Below are 21,899 nucleotides of genomic sequence, written 5' to 3'. Positions count from 1 at the left end.
TCTGTCTGGATTTATCTGCAGATCAGCAGGAGGGTCTCTGGGGGTCACGGGGTCAGCGCCAGGCTGCGCCCCCTGCAGGTCGACGGTTCAGCATACGGCTGTTTTGGAAACGGGTTGAAATGAAAAGTTCTGCTTTTCTGTTCGGGTTAAACGAAGAACATGTGAACTCTGTCCTAGTTTGGTGATGTAGTGAGATCCACCATGTTGGATCAAAATGGCTTCACACCAACCATAAAATAATATTCCATTTCCTATCCTTTGACGTCTGCAAGGAAATTAGTTTTTTATGAGGTCACATCCTGATTACAGCAGAGAGTCTGGCATATAGTCAGTAAATTACAATGAGTTCAGATTAATAGTGTTTGAAAATAGCATCCTAAAAGCTTCCTAAGCCAATAATTCTGTATTAAAAATGAAAAGAAAATGATGCACCAGTAAATGGTTATAAAATGGTTTCCTAACGCAGCAGGAAGTGATGAAATGGTTGTGATATGGGGTCAAACTGACCTGGGGTCAAACTGACCTGTGCATGTCCAGTAGATGTCTATAGATCTATAGATCGATAGATAGATCTGTGTGTTTTCAGACTGTTACTTCAGAAGGAAGACAGAGGAGTGAATGTAACTGTATGCAGATTTATAGACCAGCAGGATATACTGAGAAACAAACGTAGCGTTTTATTTCTTGTTGCAATGTTTTGGCATGTATTCAATCTAAAAACTCATCTGAGCTTCCAGGTTACATTCACAGCATAAATCAAGTGAAATGGCTCCATTTTGAATGAAGTCTGCACTGCTCTCCATCTGCACCTCAGATGTCCTTGATGCTTTTGAAACAAGCAGAGGAACCACTTCAGTCGAGAATCTTCAGCGTCTCTCATGTAAACACTCCGACCGGCTCTGATAGTAACGTTACGGCACAGAAATTGTTTGTTGAAGATTATATAATCTGATAGCCGCCGATGGATACACTCTGCTGTGTTTTGAAGAACGGTGCTGTGATGTGATGCTGTTGACCAGAACCGTGAATCAGGCACTTACCCCCCCGGCCTTCTCCGGTTTCTGTTTCTCCTCCCCTTGCAGTCATACTCACAATCCTGATGAGCGCATTCATAACCTGGTCTGAAATCGATACTGGAGTGGTGTACATGTGTCTCCATATGCTGCATGTTTAGTGTGTTTGGACCAAACATGCCGTCTCAGAGTGGGGGAGGGCTTTACGGGCATCAGCGCTCCGCTCCAATCAGGCCGACCTTCATAGTCAGCTCAGGTTCCTGCAGGTCAGGCTCTGCTCTAAACCATGAGGCTGGGAATGGATTCAGTCCAATCTGGTTAAATCCAGCAGGAGTTATGATGGAAGACGAGCTGCTAGAGAAGAGCAGCATGATGGGAGAATGACCTCCGCCAGTCTGCTTATCGCTGAAACGGCAATGTTTTATTTAACTGAATGTGTTCATGTGCATCAGTCAGTAAATTACTGTTGTATTTAACAAAGTTAGTTAATGTTTTGGGCTAAAGTTTAGTTTATGTTTGCACATTGAGGCAAAAGCCCTAATACTTCAAAAGTCAATCTGTTGGGCTTTAACTTGGTAAACAAAAAAACATTTATAGCATGAAAAGTTTGTTGGTGCAAGAGAAGCTTCAAGCTAATAAAAATAAAACAAAAATGCAAAAGACAGACTAAAACAGACTAAAATATTAATATTAATAGCAGATGAGTTTTTTCACAGGAATCCTGGATGAAGATCCAACTAGCAGCCAGTTAACTGACAGTGAAACCTTTAGTAGAATTATGTCTCATTCCTTTAATATCCATATTTTGATTTCCATTAACCAAACATTTTTAAATGTCTGGACGTTTCGACTGCAGAGCCGTGACTCTGGAGACTCTGTTCTCATCGACTTTCATTTACTTGCATGTGTGTTTGTAGGTGTGTGTGTTTAGCGTTGCTCAGTGCAGCAGCCTTATAGTCTTTATTTAATTAGTGCACTAATTCTGGTGTATTTAGGCAGCTGATGACCCCTGTTGTTTGACTGGATGAACCCATTAGCTGATGCATGAGGTTCACTGCGATGGACAGAGAGAAGCTGCGGGTGGCGGCAGCATCAGAGCTTTTCCAGCCTGCATTAGATGAACCAAGTGTGAAAGTCTGAAACAGAAGGTATTCTCACTGGAAACCACTTTAGAAGCTCATATCTAATAATTAATCTAATGTGTTGAGGAAAATGAACGCTGCTCCAGGATTGGCTGCTCATCAAACATCAGCCAATTAGAATGCAGGGCAGCATTGCACCTGGTTATTTCAAACTGACTCCTCCTTTGCAGAGAAGCTGCACCTAAAATCAAAAAAGAAAAAACGATATTTTTGTGCCCTTCAGTCCAGCACTCCTTGACAGTATTGGACAACACTTATTTATCCAAAACTAAACTCAAATCTGACATCAAAAGGGACAGAAAGTCCAAAACCTGGAGGGGAAAATCCACGACTGCAGCAGGAAAATCCTACATTTAGTCAAATCCCCAAAACAAAGCGTCTCACTGGAACCCTGTGTTTTGTTAAGGGCCATCAGGTGCAGGAAAAGTGAACAAAGTGCTTCAGTGGCGGCTGCAGCTTCAAAAGAGTGACAGAGCTCTTTTGAGCTCTGTCACTCAGAGCTCGTCCCGCTCAGAGCTCGTCCCGCCGGTTCAACTCGGCGGGACGAGTTGAACCGCCAACTCGTCCCGCCGGTTTCCTTGGAGACCTGAACGCAGCTCAGATCAGTTTCAATACACAGCCTGTGTGGCGAATCCACCGGAGCTGTCCGGGGACGGGTCCTTCATCAGTGTGCAAGCCAGGGGTGAAACAGCTTTCTGTGTGTGTGTGTGTGTGTGTGCGTGTGTGTGGGTGTGTGTGTGTGTGTGTGTGTGTGTGTGTGCGTGGGTGTGTGTGTGCGTGTGCGTGTGTGATTTCTGGGGAATTCAGTGGACAGCTTTCAAAGAAACGTATAAAGCCGGCTCCTCTCGTGTGAAACAGAATCACATTTTTCACACCACTACAAACAGAGCTTAATTTGTCTTCCTTACCCATAATCCCTTTGGTTAATTCACCGTCACATTTGATCCCAGCAGGGCTGAAAGTCAAGTCACTCTCAGAGTAACCTGAGTTGCTGCCACTGAGCTCGGTTCTGCCGGGATGCTAACTTTACCAGCTTCCTGTGTTCTGGATCCGTTCAAACAGGAAGTAGCGAACCCGACGCCGCCCCTCCCACCCCTGTTTTCCTTTCACACCTCAGCACTCATTTTAATTAGCCTCTTTCTGATCTCTCTTTTCTCTCGCTCTCTGATAACTCTCTCTCATTTCTTCTCCCACTCTCGTTGACGCTCATCAGAGTCATTTGTCAGTAATTAATGAGTCCATATCTGCTTGGGAGAGGCCGGGGTCACCCGCTCTCCGTCCCCATGACTCATTCTGTCTCTGTTTTACTGTCTCTGCTCTCACAGAGGGAGGAAAGAAACGGTAGTGGTGCGACCGCCAACAGGCCAGCCGCTTTTAGTTCAGTAATTACATAAAGAAATGAAAAGATGGTGGAGCAAGAGGAATTAATTTAATAATGAGATATGATAAATCTTTCAGACAAAAGAAGAATCCCAAATTCAGGTTTAATAGGGGAGCTGGAGCTCAGTGATGAGAGCTTCATTTAAACAGTTCAGCTTTTTATTTGCTTCCATCTTGATTAAATAATTAATGCGAACAGCAACAGGTTCAGACGTAACAAAGATCAGCTCTAGCCGACCGACGGTTGGATCATCACGGCGTTGAATGAACTGAGAGAATTTGGAGGAAATTATTCTCCGTCTAAAGTCAGGCCTAATTAATGCGTATCATTTTATTATAGGCTCACATTTTTAACCTCCAGTTTGGAACAAACTATTTTCTGGAAGTTTTATATTTAATCCAAATTCGCCACATTAATCTTCATTGTTTTTCAGAGGTGATTAACTCCTCCTGGTTCTAAAGCACAAAGGAAACTGTTACCAGGACATTATTGTGTGTTTTGAATCTGCCGTTTTGCTTCACACTATATCTATTATTCTGCCTCATTTTTAAATGAGGTTTGACTAAAGTTCAATCAGACAGCGTTCTGCTCTCATGAGACCTGCTCTCATTTTGTTTATTGATGTTCTTCACTGCATCTGTGGGATCTTGGATTTATTCAGTCTTTATTTCTCATGTCCTTAAATCATTTTATTTATAAACTAACCCTGTTCACTAATTAGCTACAAGTATTTCCACCAATTAAAGAATTTCAATGAAATAAACTTTATGCTGATGTGGGATTTATGCTCTTATCTAAGTCAACTCTCTAGTTTTTAGAAATGCTCAGAAATGTTCTTTATGTGGAGAACACATAAACACATCAGTTTGTTCCCTCCATGCTGCTCCCATCATGCACATCTCCTGGCTGAGTGAGATCAGAAAACCTCTGATTTCACCAGAAAGAAACCTGCAGCAGCTCAGGAGTCTAAAGGAGGATTCAAAGAGAAGCAACTCCCAACATGCCCAGTGAAATACTTTACCAAGTATTTCATAAGACGCTAAAAACATCCAGGAAACCCCTAAAGAACTGGTTCACCACTCCTGGGCCTAGTCAAAGCCCAGATCTTGGTGAGATTGAGAGTGGCACAAACTTTCCTAAATCTGATGTCAGAGATGGTTAATGGCTGCAAGATGCTCACTTTGGTGAAATTCTATGAATGAACCAAAAGAATGAAAAATCAAACCAACTTCATTGAAGTCTTCTGTTCTGTCTACCTGTCCAGGTGTCCGACCAGGTGAGGATGCTAACCATGGAGAGGCTGTTGCTATGCGTGATGCTGGCGGTTTCCATGGCGGTGCGGGCGCAGATCTGTCCGAAGCGTTGCGTCTGCCAGATCCTGTCACCGAACCTGGCGACGCTCTGCGCCAAGAAGGGTCTGCTGTTTGTGCCGCCAAACATCGACAGGCACACGGTGGAGCTGCGGCTGGCCGACAACTTCGTAACGAGGTGACGACTGCATGAGAGACGGCCAGATCCGTCCGCGAGGTCTAGTTTCTTCAGTCAGGATCCACGGCCCTCCAGGGGCCGTCGTGTGAAGCGAACTCTCTGCACTGCGCCGCTCAGAAATACTGTAACAACACAGACAGAAAAACAAGAAGCTCTCAAAGACAGAAACCTTCATCTTCAATCCTCACACACGTCAACATGTCGCTTCTTACAAATACAGTGTTTTACTTCTAAAGGTGTTCAACACCGGGGCGCCACTGTTTATGAACTTTATGAATAAAAACAAAATCACAGACTGAAGTCCGTCTGTGAATATCAGGTTTTAAGGCTTGGATTTTATGCCTGGACTTTGACTGGACCATTTTAACACATGGATCCAAACCAGTCCATTAATCTGGTGGAAAGTGGCTCCTTCACTTTACCCACTGCATGTCTGCCATCCAGGCCAGAGAGAGTTTGCTGTCCTCTGATTATATATTCAGTGAACAGCAGCAGTATAAGTGACAAATGGAAGATAAATTGAGTCCTTTAGTGTGAGGAGAAACAAAACTGGACACAGAGACATTAATCTACAGCATCACCAGGCGACAGCACCACAATCTTCTGGTGAATATAAATCAATATTGGAGTTGAAGGCAGATATCGTTTGGTTGTGGGAACAAACTCAGCTGCCACAGGATGCAAATGAACCCGTTTGGGTAGAAGAGGGTCTTCCAGGCCCTGGAGGAACTCATGGTTGGTTCACAGTCAGTGGAGCAGCTCAAAGCGTCTCCAGATGGCAGAGAATGAGAGAGAAAACGTCATGCCTGCAGATTCCTGAATGAGCTGTGAAGGATAACACGTGTGAAACCTCTTCTGTATGAAAGAGGTTTCCACTCTTCACTCGTTTAAGTTTTCTGTGCATTTGAACCTCGTTGTAGGAGTTAAACCTTCAGCAGGCGGATGGTTTAATGGGGGGAAGTTTGGTAAAGCAGTTCTGCTGTGTTGATGTTATCCAAAAAAAACGCTGCATGAGGTCTGATGCTTAATGACTCTCAACTGGTTTGTGTCAACAGCGTGAAAAGGAAAGACTTTGCAAACATGACGCGGCTGGTGGACCTGACATTATCCAGAAACACCATCTCATACATCACACCTCATGCCTTTACAGACCTAGAAAATCTCCGAGCGCTACACCTCAACAGGTAAGACGTCAACGGCGAGCAGCGGAGAGTGTGCTGGCGGTGAAAATGCTTGGATTATTCCGTCTTTGTTGTTTGTGCGTTGCAGTAACCGTCTGACGAGGATAGGCAACGACACATTCAGCGGGATGTCAAAGCTTCACCACCTGATCCTCAACAACAACCAGCTGGTGCTGATCCATCAGGGAGCGTTCAACGACCTGCTGGCGCTGGAGGAGCTGGACCTCAGCTACAATAACCTGGACTCTATTCCATGGGAGGCCATTCAGGTCGGCGCTGCACATTCAGGCTAAAGGATTAAAGTCAATTATGGATAAATGAAACGCTCCTTTTTAATCTTTATTCTATTTTTTTTTTAAATGGTGTTTTAACTATGAAAATTGGGGATGACATGTATAAAAATGTGGTTTCATTTCTCCACCTCCCTCCATCGCTAACCTTGTCATGCTTAGCAACAATGAAACATCTCCAGTAAAGTAAAGTAAATTTAAAAATATGTATTTTCTCTTCTTTATGCAGAGAATGACAAGCCTTCATACGCTGAGCTTAGACCACAACATGCTGGAATACATTCCAGAAGGAACCTTTTCCCTCCTGCAGAAACTCAACCGGCTGGACGTCACCTCCAATAAACTGCAGAAGCTCCCGCCAGACCCCCTGTTTCAGCGGGCGCAGGTACGTCAACGCAAAACCCGCCTGCAGCCTGAAACCAGTGTGTGTTTATTCCTAAAACAGGATCTTTGTTTGAAATGTTCAGTTTAACTTTTGAAGAGGCTCAACATTGTCAGAAGATTGTCTACAGTTTCTTATAAATATTTCCTTCTTGCAGATTTCTTTGGTTTTGTTTTCTGACATTTAAATGTTTCTGGTCGTTGCTCTTCCAGGTCCTGGCCACATCAGGGGAGATGACTCCCTCGTCGTTCGCGCTGTCGTTTGGAGGAAATCCTCTCCACTGTAACTGTGAGTTACTCTGGCTGAGGAGGCTGAAGAGGGAGGACGACCTGGAGACCTGCGCCACACCTGAGCACCTGGCTGGCCGATATTTCTGGTCCATCTCTGAGGAGGAGTTCCTCTGTGAGCCGCCGCTCATCACCCGATTCTCCCATGAGATGAGAGTCCTGGAAGGACAGAGAGTCGCTCTCAGGTACGAGCTCTGGACCCGTGAAGAGCTTCTGGCAGAGTGACTGAATATCACATCAGAAACTTTATCCAAAAGCTGCAGTTTCAACAGCCTTCTGTCAGAAATGTTGGCCTGAATTGTAGCCTGGACGGACTCCAGATTTGGTTTCTTTAAAACTGATCTATTCACAATTTTCACGTTCTAATTGAAGGGAAATATTTACTAAATTATCTTCATGCAACTAGAAATGATTTATAGATTATTATTTCCTGTTTTCTCCATCAAGAAGTTGGAGAAAAGATTTTCTTGATGTTCAGTGTGATTCATCCGACACGGTTTTACTTTTATTGCTCATGTTTGATCCACCTCAGCCTCATTCTGCCTCCTCTCTAATGAGCCCATTTGCTCTGGTTCTGTATCTTTAAAGGTGTAAGGCAAGAGGTGATCCAGAACCAGCCATTCACTGGATCTCTCCTGAAGGCAAACTGGTGTCCAACTCCTCCAGAACCTTGGTTTACAGCAACGGGACTCTGGACATCCTCATCAGCACTGTGAAAGACACGGGCTCCTTCACCTGCATCTCGTCCAACCCGGCCGGCGAAGCCCACCAAACCGTGGAGCTGGTCATAATCAAACTGCCTCACATCTCCAACAACACCAACAACATCCAAGAACCCGATCCGGGTTCGTCAGACATTTCCACGTCGACCCGAGGCGGCGCCAACGGCAGCAACGTGACGGGCGACGTGAAGGGCGGCGTGGACAAGCGGGTGGTGACGGCCGAGGCCCGGTCGTCCACTGCGCTCATCAAGTTCAACTTCCAGAGGAACATTCCCGGCATCAGGATGTTCCAGATCCAGTACAACGGCAGCCAGGATGACTCGCTGGTTTACAGGTGAGGCGACGGCGTCGTCAGGACGGCGGGAAGCTGCACTCACTGGAACCCGAACCAGTCTGAAGCTCTCAGGTTACACCAGATTGGATGTAACTTTAATGTTATCACTGGAAAACATGAAGAAAGTTGGGTTTTAAATATACTGAAGCTCAGGGAGATAATCAGGCTTTCTGGACGTACATTTAATTACAAGAAGCATTATTACAGCAAAGGAATGATCCACTGAAAACAAAAGACCTTCAACCTTTTGTCATCCAGTGTCATTAATAGGAAGAGAAAAAGGCAGGAAGAAACCATAAACTCAATTAATTAAAATGAGGTTGATCATTTTATTTGTCATGCAATTAATTGACTTATTGTTTATGGCGACAGGCCTGTTATGAAATTCTGATTTTAACTTTGGTCTCCAGCTGGATGGCTCAACCAGGACGGCCTTGACATCTTTCACACGCTCAGAATCATGCAGACCAAACCCGTCTGCAGGGAAATGATTGCTGCAGCTAAATATTTGCTCAGGTGAAATGGGAGATTAACAAACACAAAGAGCCTCCGCAGGGAAAAGCGACAGAAATGATCTGCTTTCCCATCTCAAGGCTGCAGCAACGCGACTTATCAGGACGCGTCTTCATAAGAACCGTCCGGGTCGGCGTGATGAGAGAGATCCAAACCAAAGACAAGCAGAATCCGGAGCAGCATCCAGTTAACAAGCAGAAAACATTTAGAGACGAAGCCACAGCTATTATCTACCATGCATGTTATTTTTAATCTGTGTTCATAATTCATCAGCTCCTTTCAGTGAAGCTTCATGGACAGTTTGGCGCCAGTGGGATTTATCGCTGTCTGTCTTATAAAGAGTCAGTCTCTTACATTAGGAGAGCCTCTTCTTCCTCCTCCACCTCCTCTACCTCCTCTTCCTTCTCCTTGTCAACAGCTGTCTGATGAGATGTAGACCCGACCAGAACCTGACCAGAACCAAAGGCAGGGAAAACTCTACTTTAGCTAAATAATCAGGCAGGATTGCTAACAGCTGATTTACTGATGCTATGAATAAGCAACTTAATGACTGAAACCTAAGTTTTGATTGAAGTATTAGTTTATTTCTATAATATCTCTATAATCTGTCTATATTTCTATAATATCTCTATAATCTGTCTATATTTCTATAATATCTCTATAATCTGTCTATATTTCTATAATATTTCTATAATATCTCCCAGCTGCTGCATAACGGTGCAGAGAAACATCTGCATTTCTCTCCTCTCTGCATTAATCCCTCACTGCTCCGTCTCTCTGCAGTTTTCTCGTCTTTTTCCTCAATAAGAAGTCATTTGTGTGTATTTTGCATCTCTCTTGTCTTTAGATAGCACATTGATTGCCATTCCACACCTCTGTCAGCACAAAGAAGCATCTTATAGATCCTTACACAAACAGAGAGCAGGAAAACTGGAGCAGAGAGAAAAACAGTAACCTGGAACATAAGCAGGACGATAGTGAGGTAAAGTGCTGGAACATGGAGGGAAGGAGACTAATAGACGGGGGAAATCTGGCCCTGTTGTTGCCAACAAGGCACTTATTTTTCAGGTTCAGTGAGAGTTTATTGATCCGCCACACATTGACATTCTCTACCTCCTCAGCATTATTCTGCTGAGAGTGGGAGGAGTTCAATATGTTTCCGACTAACTATGAATTTGATCGGTTTGCTCAAAGCCTTCTGAGAAGCCGTCATGTCCTGCTCCTGCAGACCTGTGAGCTGCAGCTGAGCTGTGATGGTTGGCTTTCCAGTGAAGCCCGATGAGAAACCTGAGCAGGGTCAGAGGTCGGCTGCAGAACAGCGGCTCACCGGGACGCTGGGTCGGACATATGGGAACGCGGCGGCAGGGTACGGATACGGCGCCGCTGTTTTAACGCTCGTCTTCCTGCTTTAGGATTGTGTTTCAGCCCAGAACTGGGCCGGCTGCCCGGTCGGTCACACAGAACAGCAAGCAGGTCAATACAAAAGTAAAACGTAGAACTTTGCCTCATTAAACTTCCATTTAAAAAGAAACAATCTTCCAGTTGACAGTCCAGAACATGTCAATCTTTACCGCACAAACAAACAAGGAGTGTTGACCTAAAAAAATTATGTCAATCAAAGATAAAAACTAAAGATGGCCGACGGCTGTTTTCAGCTTTACAGGCTGGAAGCTGCCTGACTTTTATTCATCATCAGGGGAGCTGTGGCAGAAGTTTCACAGCCGTTCTTTACATTCAGGTGACAAACAGGTTAATCAGACGGGATGTTAAAGTATGAATAATGGATCAGCTTCATGGCCACATGCAGCATCACTGCAGCTGCAAACGAAGCTGTTTCCATTTCAGCGAGGAGCAGAAACACAATATTAAGGAAAAGGATCAAATGTTTCCCTGGTCCACAATCAGAACAATCAAATACATCCAGACAGAAACCATCCTTCCTCTTTCACTCTGCTCTGATTGTCGTCGGCTAAAATCTTCCTCCAGCGCCTGTTTTCTGCTCCACCAGATCCATCGAGCCACAGGGGCCGGTTGCCATTTGCTAAGTCAGGGAAAAAAAGCTACACATCAGGCGAATTGTGTGACCATTTTTTAAAATAATGCTGCTCAACAGGGGCCTGAGGAATGGCGCCAGGCTTTAAGAAAAGGGCCTACGTTCCCTTCCTTTAACTAGCAGGACGCAGTTGATGCTGCAGCGCTCCCTGGGGCCGGGAACAGCACCGGCGCTCAGCTGTGCACAGAGCAGGAAAAATCAGGCCCATTTATTCTGTTGCAATGTTCCAATTCTGATTTTATAGTACAATAAACATGCAGGAAACCCAGCATATCAGCATGATTTTAACTGCTAGTCAGGTTTTAGATGGAGAGAACAAAAAGATTCATATGCCTCGATAAAGTTTTACAAAACATGACAATATATAAGTAGACAGGAAATATATTTTGGTATATGGTTTTCAGAATCATTTCCAGCAGAAGACGAATGTGCAGCAGTTAGAAAATGTAGATGCAATAAAGGTGTGAGAGTTTTCAGAGATAATATATGAAAGCAGAGATGAGTTAGTAACGGCCTGCAGCTGAAACACCTGCTGACATCTGTCACAGGTTCAACTCTGACATCTGTTGCTGCTGCTTTAACTAGACCAGCCTAAACTTAGACGCCCTTCCTTCTTCATTTAAAACTCACATACATTAAAGGTTTTCTCTGAATTCAGATTAAGTGCTTTGCCACACCTGGTTTAGAGAGCTGCCTTCACGGCCAACGACGCTCCACCGTCATGTGATCAAAAGCACATCAGACTTTAACGATTAAAAAAGTTTGTTTTCAATCTGTGTTTTGAAGGATGTTTGCATTGGTTGGACATAAACATTACAGTTACAGTAAAAAGTACAGTTAAATTCTAGGGTTTAAAATTCAAAGATTTTTATTTTCATGAATATGCATGTTTGACATAAATAACATCATAACCATCTGAAGAAAAGACATTAAAACCCTCCTAAACTGAGTTTTCTTCCTCAAAGTGACAGGCTGATGATTCCAGCCGGGTCTGGAGGTTCTGAGCCGGTAGCGTGGCGCTGCGCCGGCTGCTGGGTTAGCCACATTAGCTATGAGGTCAGCAGTAATGGGGCGAGCCATGAGGAAACATTAATCCTCCTCACTTTGTGCTTGGAAATCAGCTCTTCCCAACCAGGCTGATTGGATTTGCTCCTAGCCTGAACGTCCTGAATGTGTAATTGTTTAATTACTTACATGTTTAGAAAAATTTAAGAGAAGAAAATTAGATTCAGAAGCTACTGAGGGAAATGATTTATGGGATTACTGCAGTAAAATTCACTAGAAAGGCAGCGAGAAGGTAAAGTTAGCATCTCTAAGAGGTACAACACAAAGACAAGTTTTTAAAACCAATAACAGATTGTTAAAGTTATTTATCTGGGGAAGCTTCTTCATGTTTGAGGCTGTTTAATTTAGAAGAGTTCGCAGCGTAGCAGAGGCGCTCGCCAGCAGCACTGAATAGTTTTTCTCCAATAATTGGACAACCTACTTTCATAAATCTGTGACCCATATTTTGGTTTCTCCTCCAGTGGAGGAATACTGGGGAACGTTTTGCATTTTTTATCTCAGTTCATAAAAGTAGAGAATAAGCAGAACATGGAACTGCTGCTATTAGAAAATTAGACTTCTGAGAAAAGCTTGTTGCTTGTGGTCTCATTCTGCTAAAACAACTTCCTGTGGATTTTACAGGAAGTCATTTTATTTACCTGAAATTAGGAAAATAAAATATCAGTTTTCTCCTCTAATCTGGGCGTGTTTTAAAGACAGTTACAGTTATTACAGCCATAAAATATGATATAATATCAAAATTTGCGTATGTTGCAAACCTCAACTGGCCAATTTGTTGCAGAAAAGCCAACAGAGCTGTTTGAAGTGAACTCTGCTCCTCTGGATGTCAGAAGGTTTGCTTCATTTCTACCCTTTGTGGAAAACGTTTCAGTGAGCGTTAGCCGTTTAAAAGTCTGCTGCTATTGACAAGTTGGAAAAGTTCACAACACTAATTAATACAAGATGTATTTTAGACCTCAGTTCAATAAGAAAAGTATCTGTAAACCTGACCTGTATGTGTGTGTGTGTGTGTGTGTGTTTAGTAGTGGGCGTGACATGATGCATTAAAGGACAGAGGGAGATATATCTATATTTATATATATATACAGTATTTATAAAATCCATTCCAGCCTCCCTGAAGCCGGTGACGGATCTCCTGAGGAATCTCTGAACTCTCTGTTTCCTCCCGGCTCTCTGCAGCTCAGTTACTAGAACCTCTGACTCTTCATCACATGGCTGCAGTTCAACCAGAAAACGTTTCTTTGTCGAATCACTGACTCCAATGCTTTTTTTATTCCTTTCCTGTAATAATGTGTTTGTGCCCTTCAGACTTTGCCCAATGTTTAATCAAGTGAAATGGCCCCGAATAGAACAATCCTGTACTGGAGTTCACTGTTCACTGAATGAGATGTTCATTTGTCTTCAGACAAAAAGCTGAGCGCCACTAACAGAGATTCTGGCTCTGGAGTTGATTACCAAGCGCTGGAAGAAACCGATGCAGGCCTGGCATCCAGGGATGAGTGAAGGGTTGAGTTCATCACCGTGTGTCGCTGCATCAGTGATGAACGCCGGTAGAACACCGATGAAGCCTGTTGGAGGACGCGGCGGCCATGACAGCTGCTGGGCGCTCTAAACCACATCCAGATGCAAATTAACATAACGTCTGCTTCAGATGGAAAAACAGAACTGGTTGTGTTTACCTCAACATGCAGGCAGGCTTCGTCTGTGTTGTGTCTCACACACACACAACTGCTCTGGGCTGAGGGCTTGGCAGAGCACAGCAGATAGATTAGTGTAATAGTCTCAGCCAAGGCAATCATCTGCCCACTGTAGGGTTTGAAATACTGGCAGCAAGATCCAGTCCAGACACAAAGAAATTAGGAACAATGAATGAGTCAGTTTGGATGAGATCACAAAGCTCCGGGCTCACACCATCAACAAGAAGAAAGAGAGAGAGAGAGAAGGAAAGAAAGAGAGAAAGAAAGAAAGGAAGGAAGGAAGAAAGAAGGAGTCTCACACCGAGGAAATGAAATGTTTTGACATCAAGCAGAGAAGCAGATTTCTTGTGGATTCCTGTAAGGTTGTGAATAATGATGCTCAGGTCACACAGTGAGGCTGACAGCCTTTACAAATAGCTCGACTGGTCAGACTGGTCAGACTGGAAAGCGTCTCATCTGGTCTGTGTGTGACAGCCAGAGTCATGCAGCTAATGGTTTCTTGGAGGAAATCGTTTCTGAGAGAACGGCTTTCATTCATATGAATATATTGGAAAAACAGGCCAAGCAAACCAGGAAGCGTTATGCGTAATTAGACTTCCATCTCCGCCTGCGGGTCCGTAACCGTAGCAACCTACGCTTCAGGCTACAGCTCCTTTGTCTTCGTTTGCATGAAGCAACATGCTGCTATGGTCACTGGGCTGTTGGGGATTCGTGTTTTAACGTCTGGTTTCCATGACGACTGTGGTTGGTTGTAGAAACACTCCCATGCACCAGGCAGGGAAACAATCTGTCATTTTTCTGTGTTGTGTTGCAGCTTTAACAGACGTGGTTTAGTGACTGGTTTTCTGTAGAAGGTGTTCCTGGTCTCCGTCGGCCTGTGGAGGTTTTCTCTGGGTACTCTGGTTTCCTCCTGCTTTGATTAACTGGGTTATATGATGCATTCACCTGCCGTTGGAAATCAAAGTTTAATTCTGGATAAAATGAAAAGTCTTCGTTGGCGGTTCTTGTGATTCCTGCTCTGTTGTGCTGCTGAGAATTTAAAACATTTAAATATTAATCTTATTTGTATTTTGGAGAAAATGAAGTTTCTGCATAAGTTTCACAAAAAGTGATTTAAACAGTCAGATGTCATGAATGAGGGATAAACGGAGCCAAAGATTAAAACGCGGATAGGTGCGAAAATCTAATTTAAAGTCTTTTCTCTCTCTCTGTATTTCCAAACATTTCATTTTGCAATGCAGCTGCCAAAACTGTGGCCAGACTGAATTATTACTCCAAACAGAAAGGTTTATTACCGATACTGTGAAACGTGCCAACAGTGCTGCTGATGAGTCAGGATCAGTTCGGGTCAGCAGATGGTCAGAGTAACAGAACGACTGAGGCGACGGCTGGTTCTGAGCTCCGGGTTTTATTTAAATCACAACAAAACTACAAAACCTTCAACCTTTTCCTCCAAAAACTGGTCCAGTATTCTGAACAGGGAGATCTGCAGGATGACCCAAAGCAGCCATCCCAAAATTCAGCTGGAGAAGCCAGGCAGAGGTCAAAGGTTGAGATTGCACTCAGACTCCACTTATGACACGTAGATTATTAAATTCAGTCCAGAGTCTTAAAGAGACAGTAAAATGTTCCTGTAATTTACTTGAATCTGATATTAACTTCTAGTTAACCGGCTGTGGTGTAAAGACACGTTTTTACATGAAACAGAAAAGTGTCCAGATTGGGTTTTTGGTTTTCTTCCAGCTTGTGTTGCTCCCTGACACAGTGGAGCCCTGGGCAAAGAGCCATAATTCAGAAACCAGAATTAAATCCCATCCCTAAAGTTTTCTCTGGAAAACCCAGTGAAGCTGAGAACCGGACCAGTTCTGTCCAGTTGGGTTTTTCTATGAACCGAAGCTGAACACGAGTTGAAGCTTCAAATAAAACAAAAATAAATGAACTGTTAGGAAAAAAACCTTTCAGGTTTGGTTTTGGTTTTAAATTAAACATGTCACTGCAGCTTCTTGTTTCACAACTTTTGTCTCTTTGTTTCCCTGCAGTTTCTAATAAAGTAAATATATCCACCAACATAATATTCCCACTGTTTTGTTGGTACACTTTTTAATGCATATTCAGGGATTTAAAGTTTTAATGAGTCAGTAAACAGAGAGCTGGCCGTACAGAGGTAAAAACCAGAGAGAAAAATGCTTCCCATTACTTAATGCTGACTAATGTGACAGAAGCGCGCTCATTATTACAGCCAAATGAAGCCCGCAGCCACAGCAATATTAGGCAGATTAATCTCTGTCTGTGTGTGTGTGTTGTATATAAATGTGGCCACTTGTGTGTGAGCTTGTAGGATTTAGTGACATTGGCTCCTGCCATTAACCTGCAGGCTTCAATGTCACTTTAAATGTGTCGAGTTAAAACCGTGTTTAGCTCAGGTTCCTCGTTATGGTGATTAAAACATCGAGCAGGAAGACAGCAGTCATCTAACATTTAGATGCTCCTATTAGCATTCATGGCATTGCACCAACACACACACACACACACACACACCTTACAGGATTATGCTGTTCAGCTGAGGGCACGGTGACCTACTGCTACATTTATCCTGGAGCTCTTAATACTGACCATTAAACCCTAACATGTCTCCTAACCTTCACTTTGCTCAGCCTGTAAACCAGAAGCTTTAATCCGGCTGTGGGCAGCCTGCGCTCCCCTCCGGACGCCCAGCGCGGCCCGGCCCGGCCCGGCCCGGCCCGGCCCGGCGCCAACCAGCCGCCCTGCTGCATTTAATGAGGAATTTGATTAGTAATTTAATGAGGAAGTTCCAGAAAACTGACAGGCCAGTTCAGACGTTCAGAGTGACACGAAGAGAAACCGACTCAACTGAGACCTGGAGAAAAACTCAGCAAAGCTATAATTAAAATTTACATCTTTAAAATGATTAAGGTAAATTTGAGATTTTTGCAAGAATAATAATAATAATAATATTGATTGAAAACTAAATGCAATGTGAGAGTATAATAAGTGGCCTTGCTGAGATAAAAACAATAATTATAAAGTGAAATTAAATTTCAAAACTGATGTAACATAAATTCATTTAGTTAGATTACAAAGGAAAATAAACCTAAATAACAAATTAAACAATAAATGTCTTGTTGACCTCATATGTTTGTTTAATTAATTTATGAAAATTGGTTTTTGAATTGGGTTGAAATAAGGTTTAATTAAAATGTGATTAATTTATTAATCGCGTCCCAACACTAGTTAAAAGCCTAAACTTCCTGTATCCATGGTAACTTGTGCGATTAAGTGAATCTTGGTTGTGCTGAATGGATCCATTTCATCTCTAAATTGTGTGGCAGGACTTACAGATAACCAACATCAGAACTGGGTTTTGGTGACTAAGCCACTCAAAGTGCTACGTTACACCCAGTGATCATCACTGCGATGTACTGGCTTTAATCACAGAAACTTTTATTTTGAAAGGAACGGTTTTCGTCTCCTCTCTCCTCCAGGATGATTCCTCCATCGAGCGAGAACTTCCTGGTCAACAACCTGGCCGCCGGGACTCAGTACGACCTGTGTGTGCTGGCCATCTACGATGATGTCATCACGTCGCTGACAGCAACGCGAGTGGTGGGCTGCGTGCAGTTCACCACCGAGTCGGAGTACATGCGCTGTCACTTCATGCAGTCCCAGTTCCTCGGCGGGACGATGATCATCATCATCGGAGGGATCATCGTCGCCTCGGTGCTCGTCTTCATCATCATCCTGATGATACGCTACAAGGTGGGTGAGGACAGGAAACCTTCATCTCACATGAGCAGAGATGAAGTGGAAGACGAATGTTTTTGGTGTGAAAAGCTGATTATTCCATAAAAATAAAAAACTTGTTGTTTCACAATCAGGCGTTGGAGAAAACCTGCAGTGAATCTTTTCCAGCTGTGGAGGAATGTTGATTCATTTTCTTTGCAGAATCGTTCCACTTCAGCCACAGTGGAGAGTTTTCCAACAGTAACAGCCTTTTTAAGGTCATGCCACAGCCTTGACTTTGACTAGGCCACTCTTAAGACTTGATTTTCTTCAGCCACCCAGAGGGGAACCTGCTGTTGAGGCCCGGTTGGGTCGACAGCAGAACTCACCACACTGCCACCACCATGCTTTACTGTTGCACAGAGGTTCTCTTTCTGAAATGCTCTTCTGGGGCAGATGTAACGAGGTTCACAACTTCCAAAGACCGCAGCTTTTCATGTCATCAGTCCACAGAACGGTTTTTCAAAAGTTTTCAAGAGGAAATATATTTTGGAGTTTTTTATTCTCCCTTAATAAACACAAATAAAAGCTTTGTTTTGTTTACTTGTGTTGTCTTTAACCAGTGAGACAAAATGTTCTGGGTAGAACATATTTACGGACAAAAACGGATTTTATTTCAAATGTAAAATCTATAAACTTTTGTACAGATTTGTGTTGCTCTTTCAGCAAATGGTCTTTTTAATTTGTCTTCTCCAGCATATGATTAATAAATGACTAAATTATATGAAGATTATTTCAGTGGTTGATTCATCAGATTAATCCCATTTATCGCTTCAGTCCAAGATGAAAATAAAATCCACTAAATGAATCATTTGTATCCACGAAGGTTCTGCAAATGCAAAATATTAGGATGAAAAATAACGTGCAGATTGTTTTAACTGACTTTAATTTAATAAAAGTGTCAGCAAAGCTCCTCTTTTTGTTGGATAAAACCTTTTGTCCTTCCTTTTTGTCCCTCAGGTTTGTAACCCTGGTGAAGGTGGGAAAGGCGTTTCCATGTCGATGACCAACGTTCACTCGCAGACCAACGGGCAGCAGTCACACGGCTGCACCGTCACTCCCAGCTCCTCCAAACACGGATCAGTTGGGTTGGATGACTTGTCTGCCGGCTCAAAGAAAAAGAGCGGCGCTGCGGCGGCGGGACCCGCGGAGAAGGACACCCTCACTCAGTCGTCTGAATGCTCCCTGCCCGACTGCTCCACTGCCACGTCCGTTCTGAGCCAGAGCTGGGCGGCTGGCGGTGAAGACCGGGACAAAGTGGCCGAGCAGAGACCTCTGACTGGCGTCGGGTCGCCCACCGCCGCCTCCGGGTCCCTGCACAAGTCCAAGAGGAAGCCGGCTCCCGTTCAGCCCGAGAACCGCCCGCCGCCCTCCTCTCCTCGCCCTCCGCCCTCTTCTACCCCGACCTCCGCCCCGCTGGAGAACCTCAACACCAACCGCAACAACTCCACCAGTCTGAACAAAACCCCACCGCCTCCCTTCGTGCCCTCACCGTTCTCCGGGCCCCTGTTGGCCCCCAGCCCGGTTCCTTCCATGCGGTTCAGAGAAACGCCCGTCCTGCGCCGGGCTCCTCGCCCCGCCTCCTCTGCAAAATACCAGACTCTCCCTGCGGAGGAGGGAGGCCGGAGCAGGGCGAGGAGGAGGTACTCGCTCAGCGAAGAAGGCGCAAAAACTCAGTCGCCCCATCAGAGGGCCGGAGGGGCGAAGCTGGGCCGCGTGATGCGGAACAAACGGAGCCAGTCCATGAGCGGGATGCTGCTGTCTAAAGAAGAGGACGGCGACTCGGAGAAAGGGCGCCGCGAGTCGGACTGGATCTTAGAAAGCACAGTTTGAAGTGAAGCCAGGCAGCGACCGTCACAGGAACTTCGGTTCCCTCGTACTTGTTGAGCTGCGTGTGTGTGTGTGTGTGCGTGTGCGTGTGCGTGTGTGTGTGTTTGCGGTGTGTCTGGGTTTGTTTTTCCACCTGAAGAGCCGGTCAACCTCTGAATCAGTTCTCAATTTTCATGTTTGAATTTTGTTTTTATGTGCGTTTTATTTGATTTGACATGTTTTCTGGATGAAAGTTTTTTACCTCTTTCTTTTCATCTTGTTTTTTGTATTCTGTTTACAGTTTTGTCCTCCACCTTGACATTATCCTTTGGTAAATGGATAACATGCCTTGTCTCGTAGCGTTGGAGTCGTCTTACTGGATCCACTTTATAGCACAAAAGAAAAAGAAACAAGACAATGAGCTTGCCACGTCATTTCTGAATTCACATTCACCGTATCTGAAAGCACCACAAAAGGGAAATTAATAAAGGGAAAGAAGACGATGAAGAACCCTGCAGCAAGAAGAAAAGCACATCATTTTTAAGAGGTGCACACCTGCATACAGTATGCACTCATTTTGTGGCAAGAGAACAGCAGTCGGTGCCTTCTTTTGCACTAACAGACCCTCCCTAGCAGTAACTAGATCTGGATTTATGACTTCACCGCAGCTCCACTAACGAGAGCTCTGGAGGAACTGGATCCAACTAAGGAAGAGACGGATTTCACACACAGCCTTTCTTACCTAATGGGGAGTTCTCACATTTTCTTGACATATAAAGACAAGAAGTAACAAACAGAAGAACATTTTAATGGACCTCTTATGAAATTGTTATTTTTAAACATGAGAAGAAAAAGAAAACATGATTATCTTGTGAGCTTTTCACTGACATTGGTATACAAGCTCCCAGAAAGCCTCTGTACAGAAAAAGACAACATGTACCGTGTTGTTATGTTGTGTAAAATAAAACCGGTTAAAACTAAATGTAAGGTTTTTCATCTGTTATTTGGCTTTTTTAGTTTATAATCCCAATCCCTAATACAGAGCAAGCACATGGCAACAGTGGAAGGGAACAACTCATTCAGCAGGAAGAAACAAAGAGCAGAATCACAAAACAACAAAACCTTTTACCATCAAGCTTGATGGTAGAATGCTCCCATATGAGCCATTTTATTCCGATTGGTGGTTTATTCTGATTACTGTAATCTCTAGGAAGAACCGGTGCCGGATCGTACCGACGCAGACAACTGGTCCTGAATTCAACTGTCAAACAAAATGTTCCTCCGTTCCTCAAAGGAGGAACATTCTGTGTCTTTAGCTGGGAAATTATTTCTGAAATGAACAGAGAGGAAACCAAAGTCCAGTTCATTCAGCTGAAGTTACGCAGCAACCAAATTCCTCCACAGAGACATAAAAGACTCTTTCTTGTCTTCAGTGGATTCTGCAACATTTTCTCCTTAGTAAACAACTTTTTCTTACTTCTCAGTTTATTTTTGGCTGATATTAACATTTATTTTTCTAGTTCGAATCATTTCAGTGTAATAAAAAGCAACAACAGATTAAATGCATCAGGGAGAAATTATTTTCATATTATTAAAAACAGACAATCCAAATCAGTTCATCCTGAATCTTGCAGTCTGCAGCTCATATGCTGACGCGTCTCTCATGTTGGTCCAGATGGTTCTGTTAGCAGGCGCCATTGGGCCCGGCCCGATCCGGTCCGATCCGGTCCGGGCCGGGGGAAGTCACTATCATTTAACTTCAGCACAGAAAATTGATTCTGTGTGCAATTAAATCTTTGCAAATGGTTTGACATGAAACACTTCTGACAGCCGATTGCAAATGGCCGCCCTGACTAACTCTCAGCCCAGAGCGGATCTAATGAAGTGAATTAAGTTGACAGAAATGATGACGGACAATAACTGACTTCTGAGCACATTAAAGTTGTTTTTTTTTTCTAATGATTATTGATTTTCAGTGAAGTATCTTTGGTTTAATTTGTGCGTAAAGTAAAATGTTTTACCCTCACAAAACATTTAAAGGAAAAGACGGATTCCTTAAAATCCGACTCAGAAACCCAAAACCAACCGGCGTGCTGTGGGGGCGTAAGGGACAGTGCAGGAGCGGGCGACACCAGGCCTCCAGGTCCGGTCTCCTGCAACCTTTAGATGTTTCTCTGCTTCAACACACCTGAGCCAAATAATGAGGTCATTAGGAAAACTCTGGAGAACCCGACTGCACTGAGGAGGAGATCCAGCTGGTGGATGTTTCGTTTCTCCTCCCATTACATCCATCTAAGAGCTGCAGGACACCGGCCCTCCAGGACCAGGATTGACCACCCCTGCCTTGAGTCCTTGCCGTGGCCGTCGCGTGTTCGATTCCCGACATTTACCGCATGTCTTTCCCCCTTTCCTGTCAGCCTACTTTCAAATGAGGGACACTAGAGTCACAAAACACCCCCTGGAGGAAACAAATAAATAAAACCAACCCCCAGAATGCCCCCGCTGCCGTTTCGCTGTCACACCCGGGTTTTCCTTTTCAATAGCCAATGATGCTAGCAGACATTCTGTGAATGTGAAAACAGGAACCTGAGTCGCTGCAGCGGCATGCGAGAAGATTAGAGCAGAAACACAACACCCTCCCACAATGCTCCTTGTTTAATTTGTGTAAAAGCTCCAGACAGCTGTCTCACTGAGCCAGAGGAGCAACTCCCACCAGCGTCCTTCCTCTCTGCGCCTCCACG

At 44.0% G+C, this 21,899-nt stretch overlaps 1 protein-coding gene across 2 annotated transcripts in view; it reads left to right on the top strand.

The window, feature by feature from the left end:
- The window catches only part of LOC122846449 (leucine-rich repeat and fibronectin type-III domain-containing protein 5-like), a 73,448-nt gene extending 53,307 nt beyond the window's left edge, over positions 1–20,141 (top strand). For both annotated transcript variants that reach the window (XM_044143434.1, XM_044143433.1), the window contains 8 exons: positions 4,801–5,024; positions 6,080–6,208; positions 6,294–6,474; positions 6,725–6,880; positions 7,090–7,349; positions 7,753–8,220; positions 17,052–17,325; positions 18,310–20,141. In XM_044143434.1, coding sequence (XP_043999369.1) covers positions 4,819–5,024; positions 6,080–6,208; positions 6,294–6,474; positions 6,725–6,880; positions 7,090–7,349; positions 7,753–8,220; positions 17,052–17,325; positions 18,310–19,182 — 2,547 coding nt within the window. In that variant the 5' untranslated portion in view covers positions 4,801–4,818 and the 3' untranslated portion in view covers positions 19,183–20,141. The remainder of the gene's footprint in view (positions 1–4,800; positions 5,025–6,079; positions 6,209–6,293; positions 6,475–6,724; positions 6,881–7,089; positions 7,350–7,752; positions 8,221–17,051; positions 17,326–18,309) is intronic.
- Positions 20,142–21,899: the final 1,758 nt, after the last annotated feature.

This window comes from Gambusia affinis, linkage group LG16 (genome assembly GCF_019740435.1).
Source record: "Gambusia affinis linkage group LG16, SWU_Gaff_1.0, whole genome shotgun sequence".
NCBI classification, from domain to species: Eukaryota; Metazoa; Chordata; class Actinopteri; order Cyprinodontiformes; family Poeciliidae; genus Gambusia; species Gambusia affinis.
Note: the sequence above shows the minus strand (reverse complement) of the source record. Positions and strands in the feature narration are given on the sequence as shown.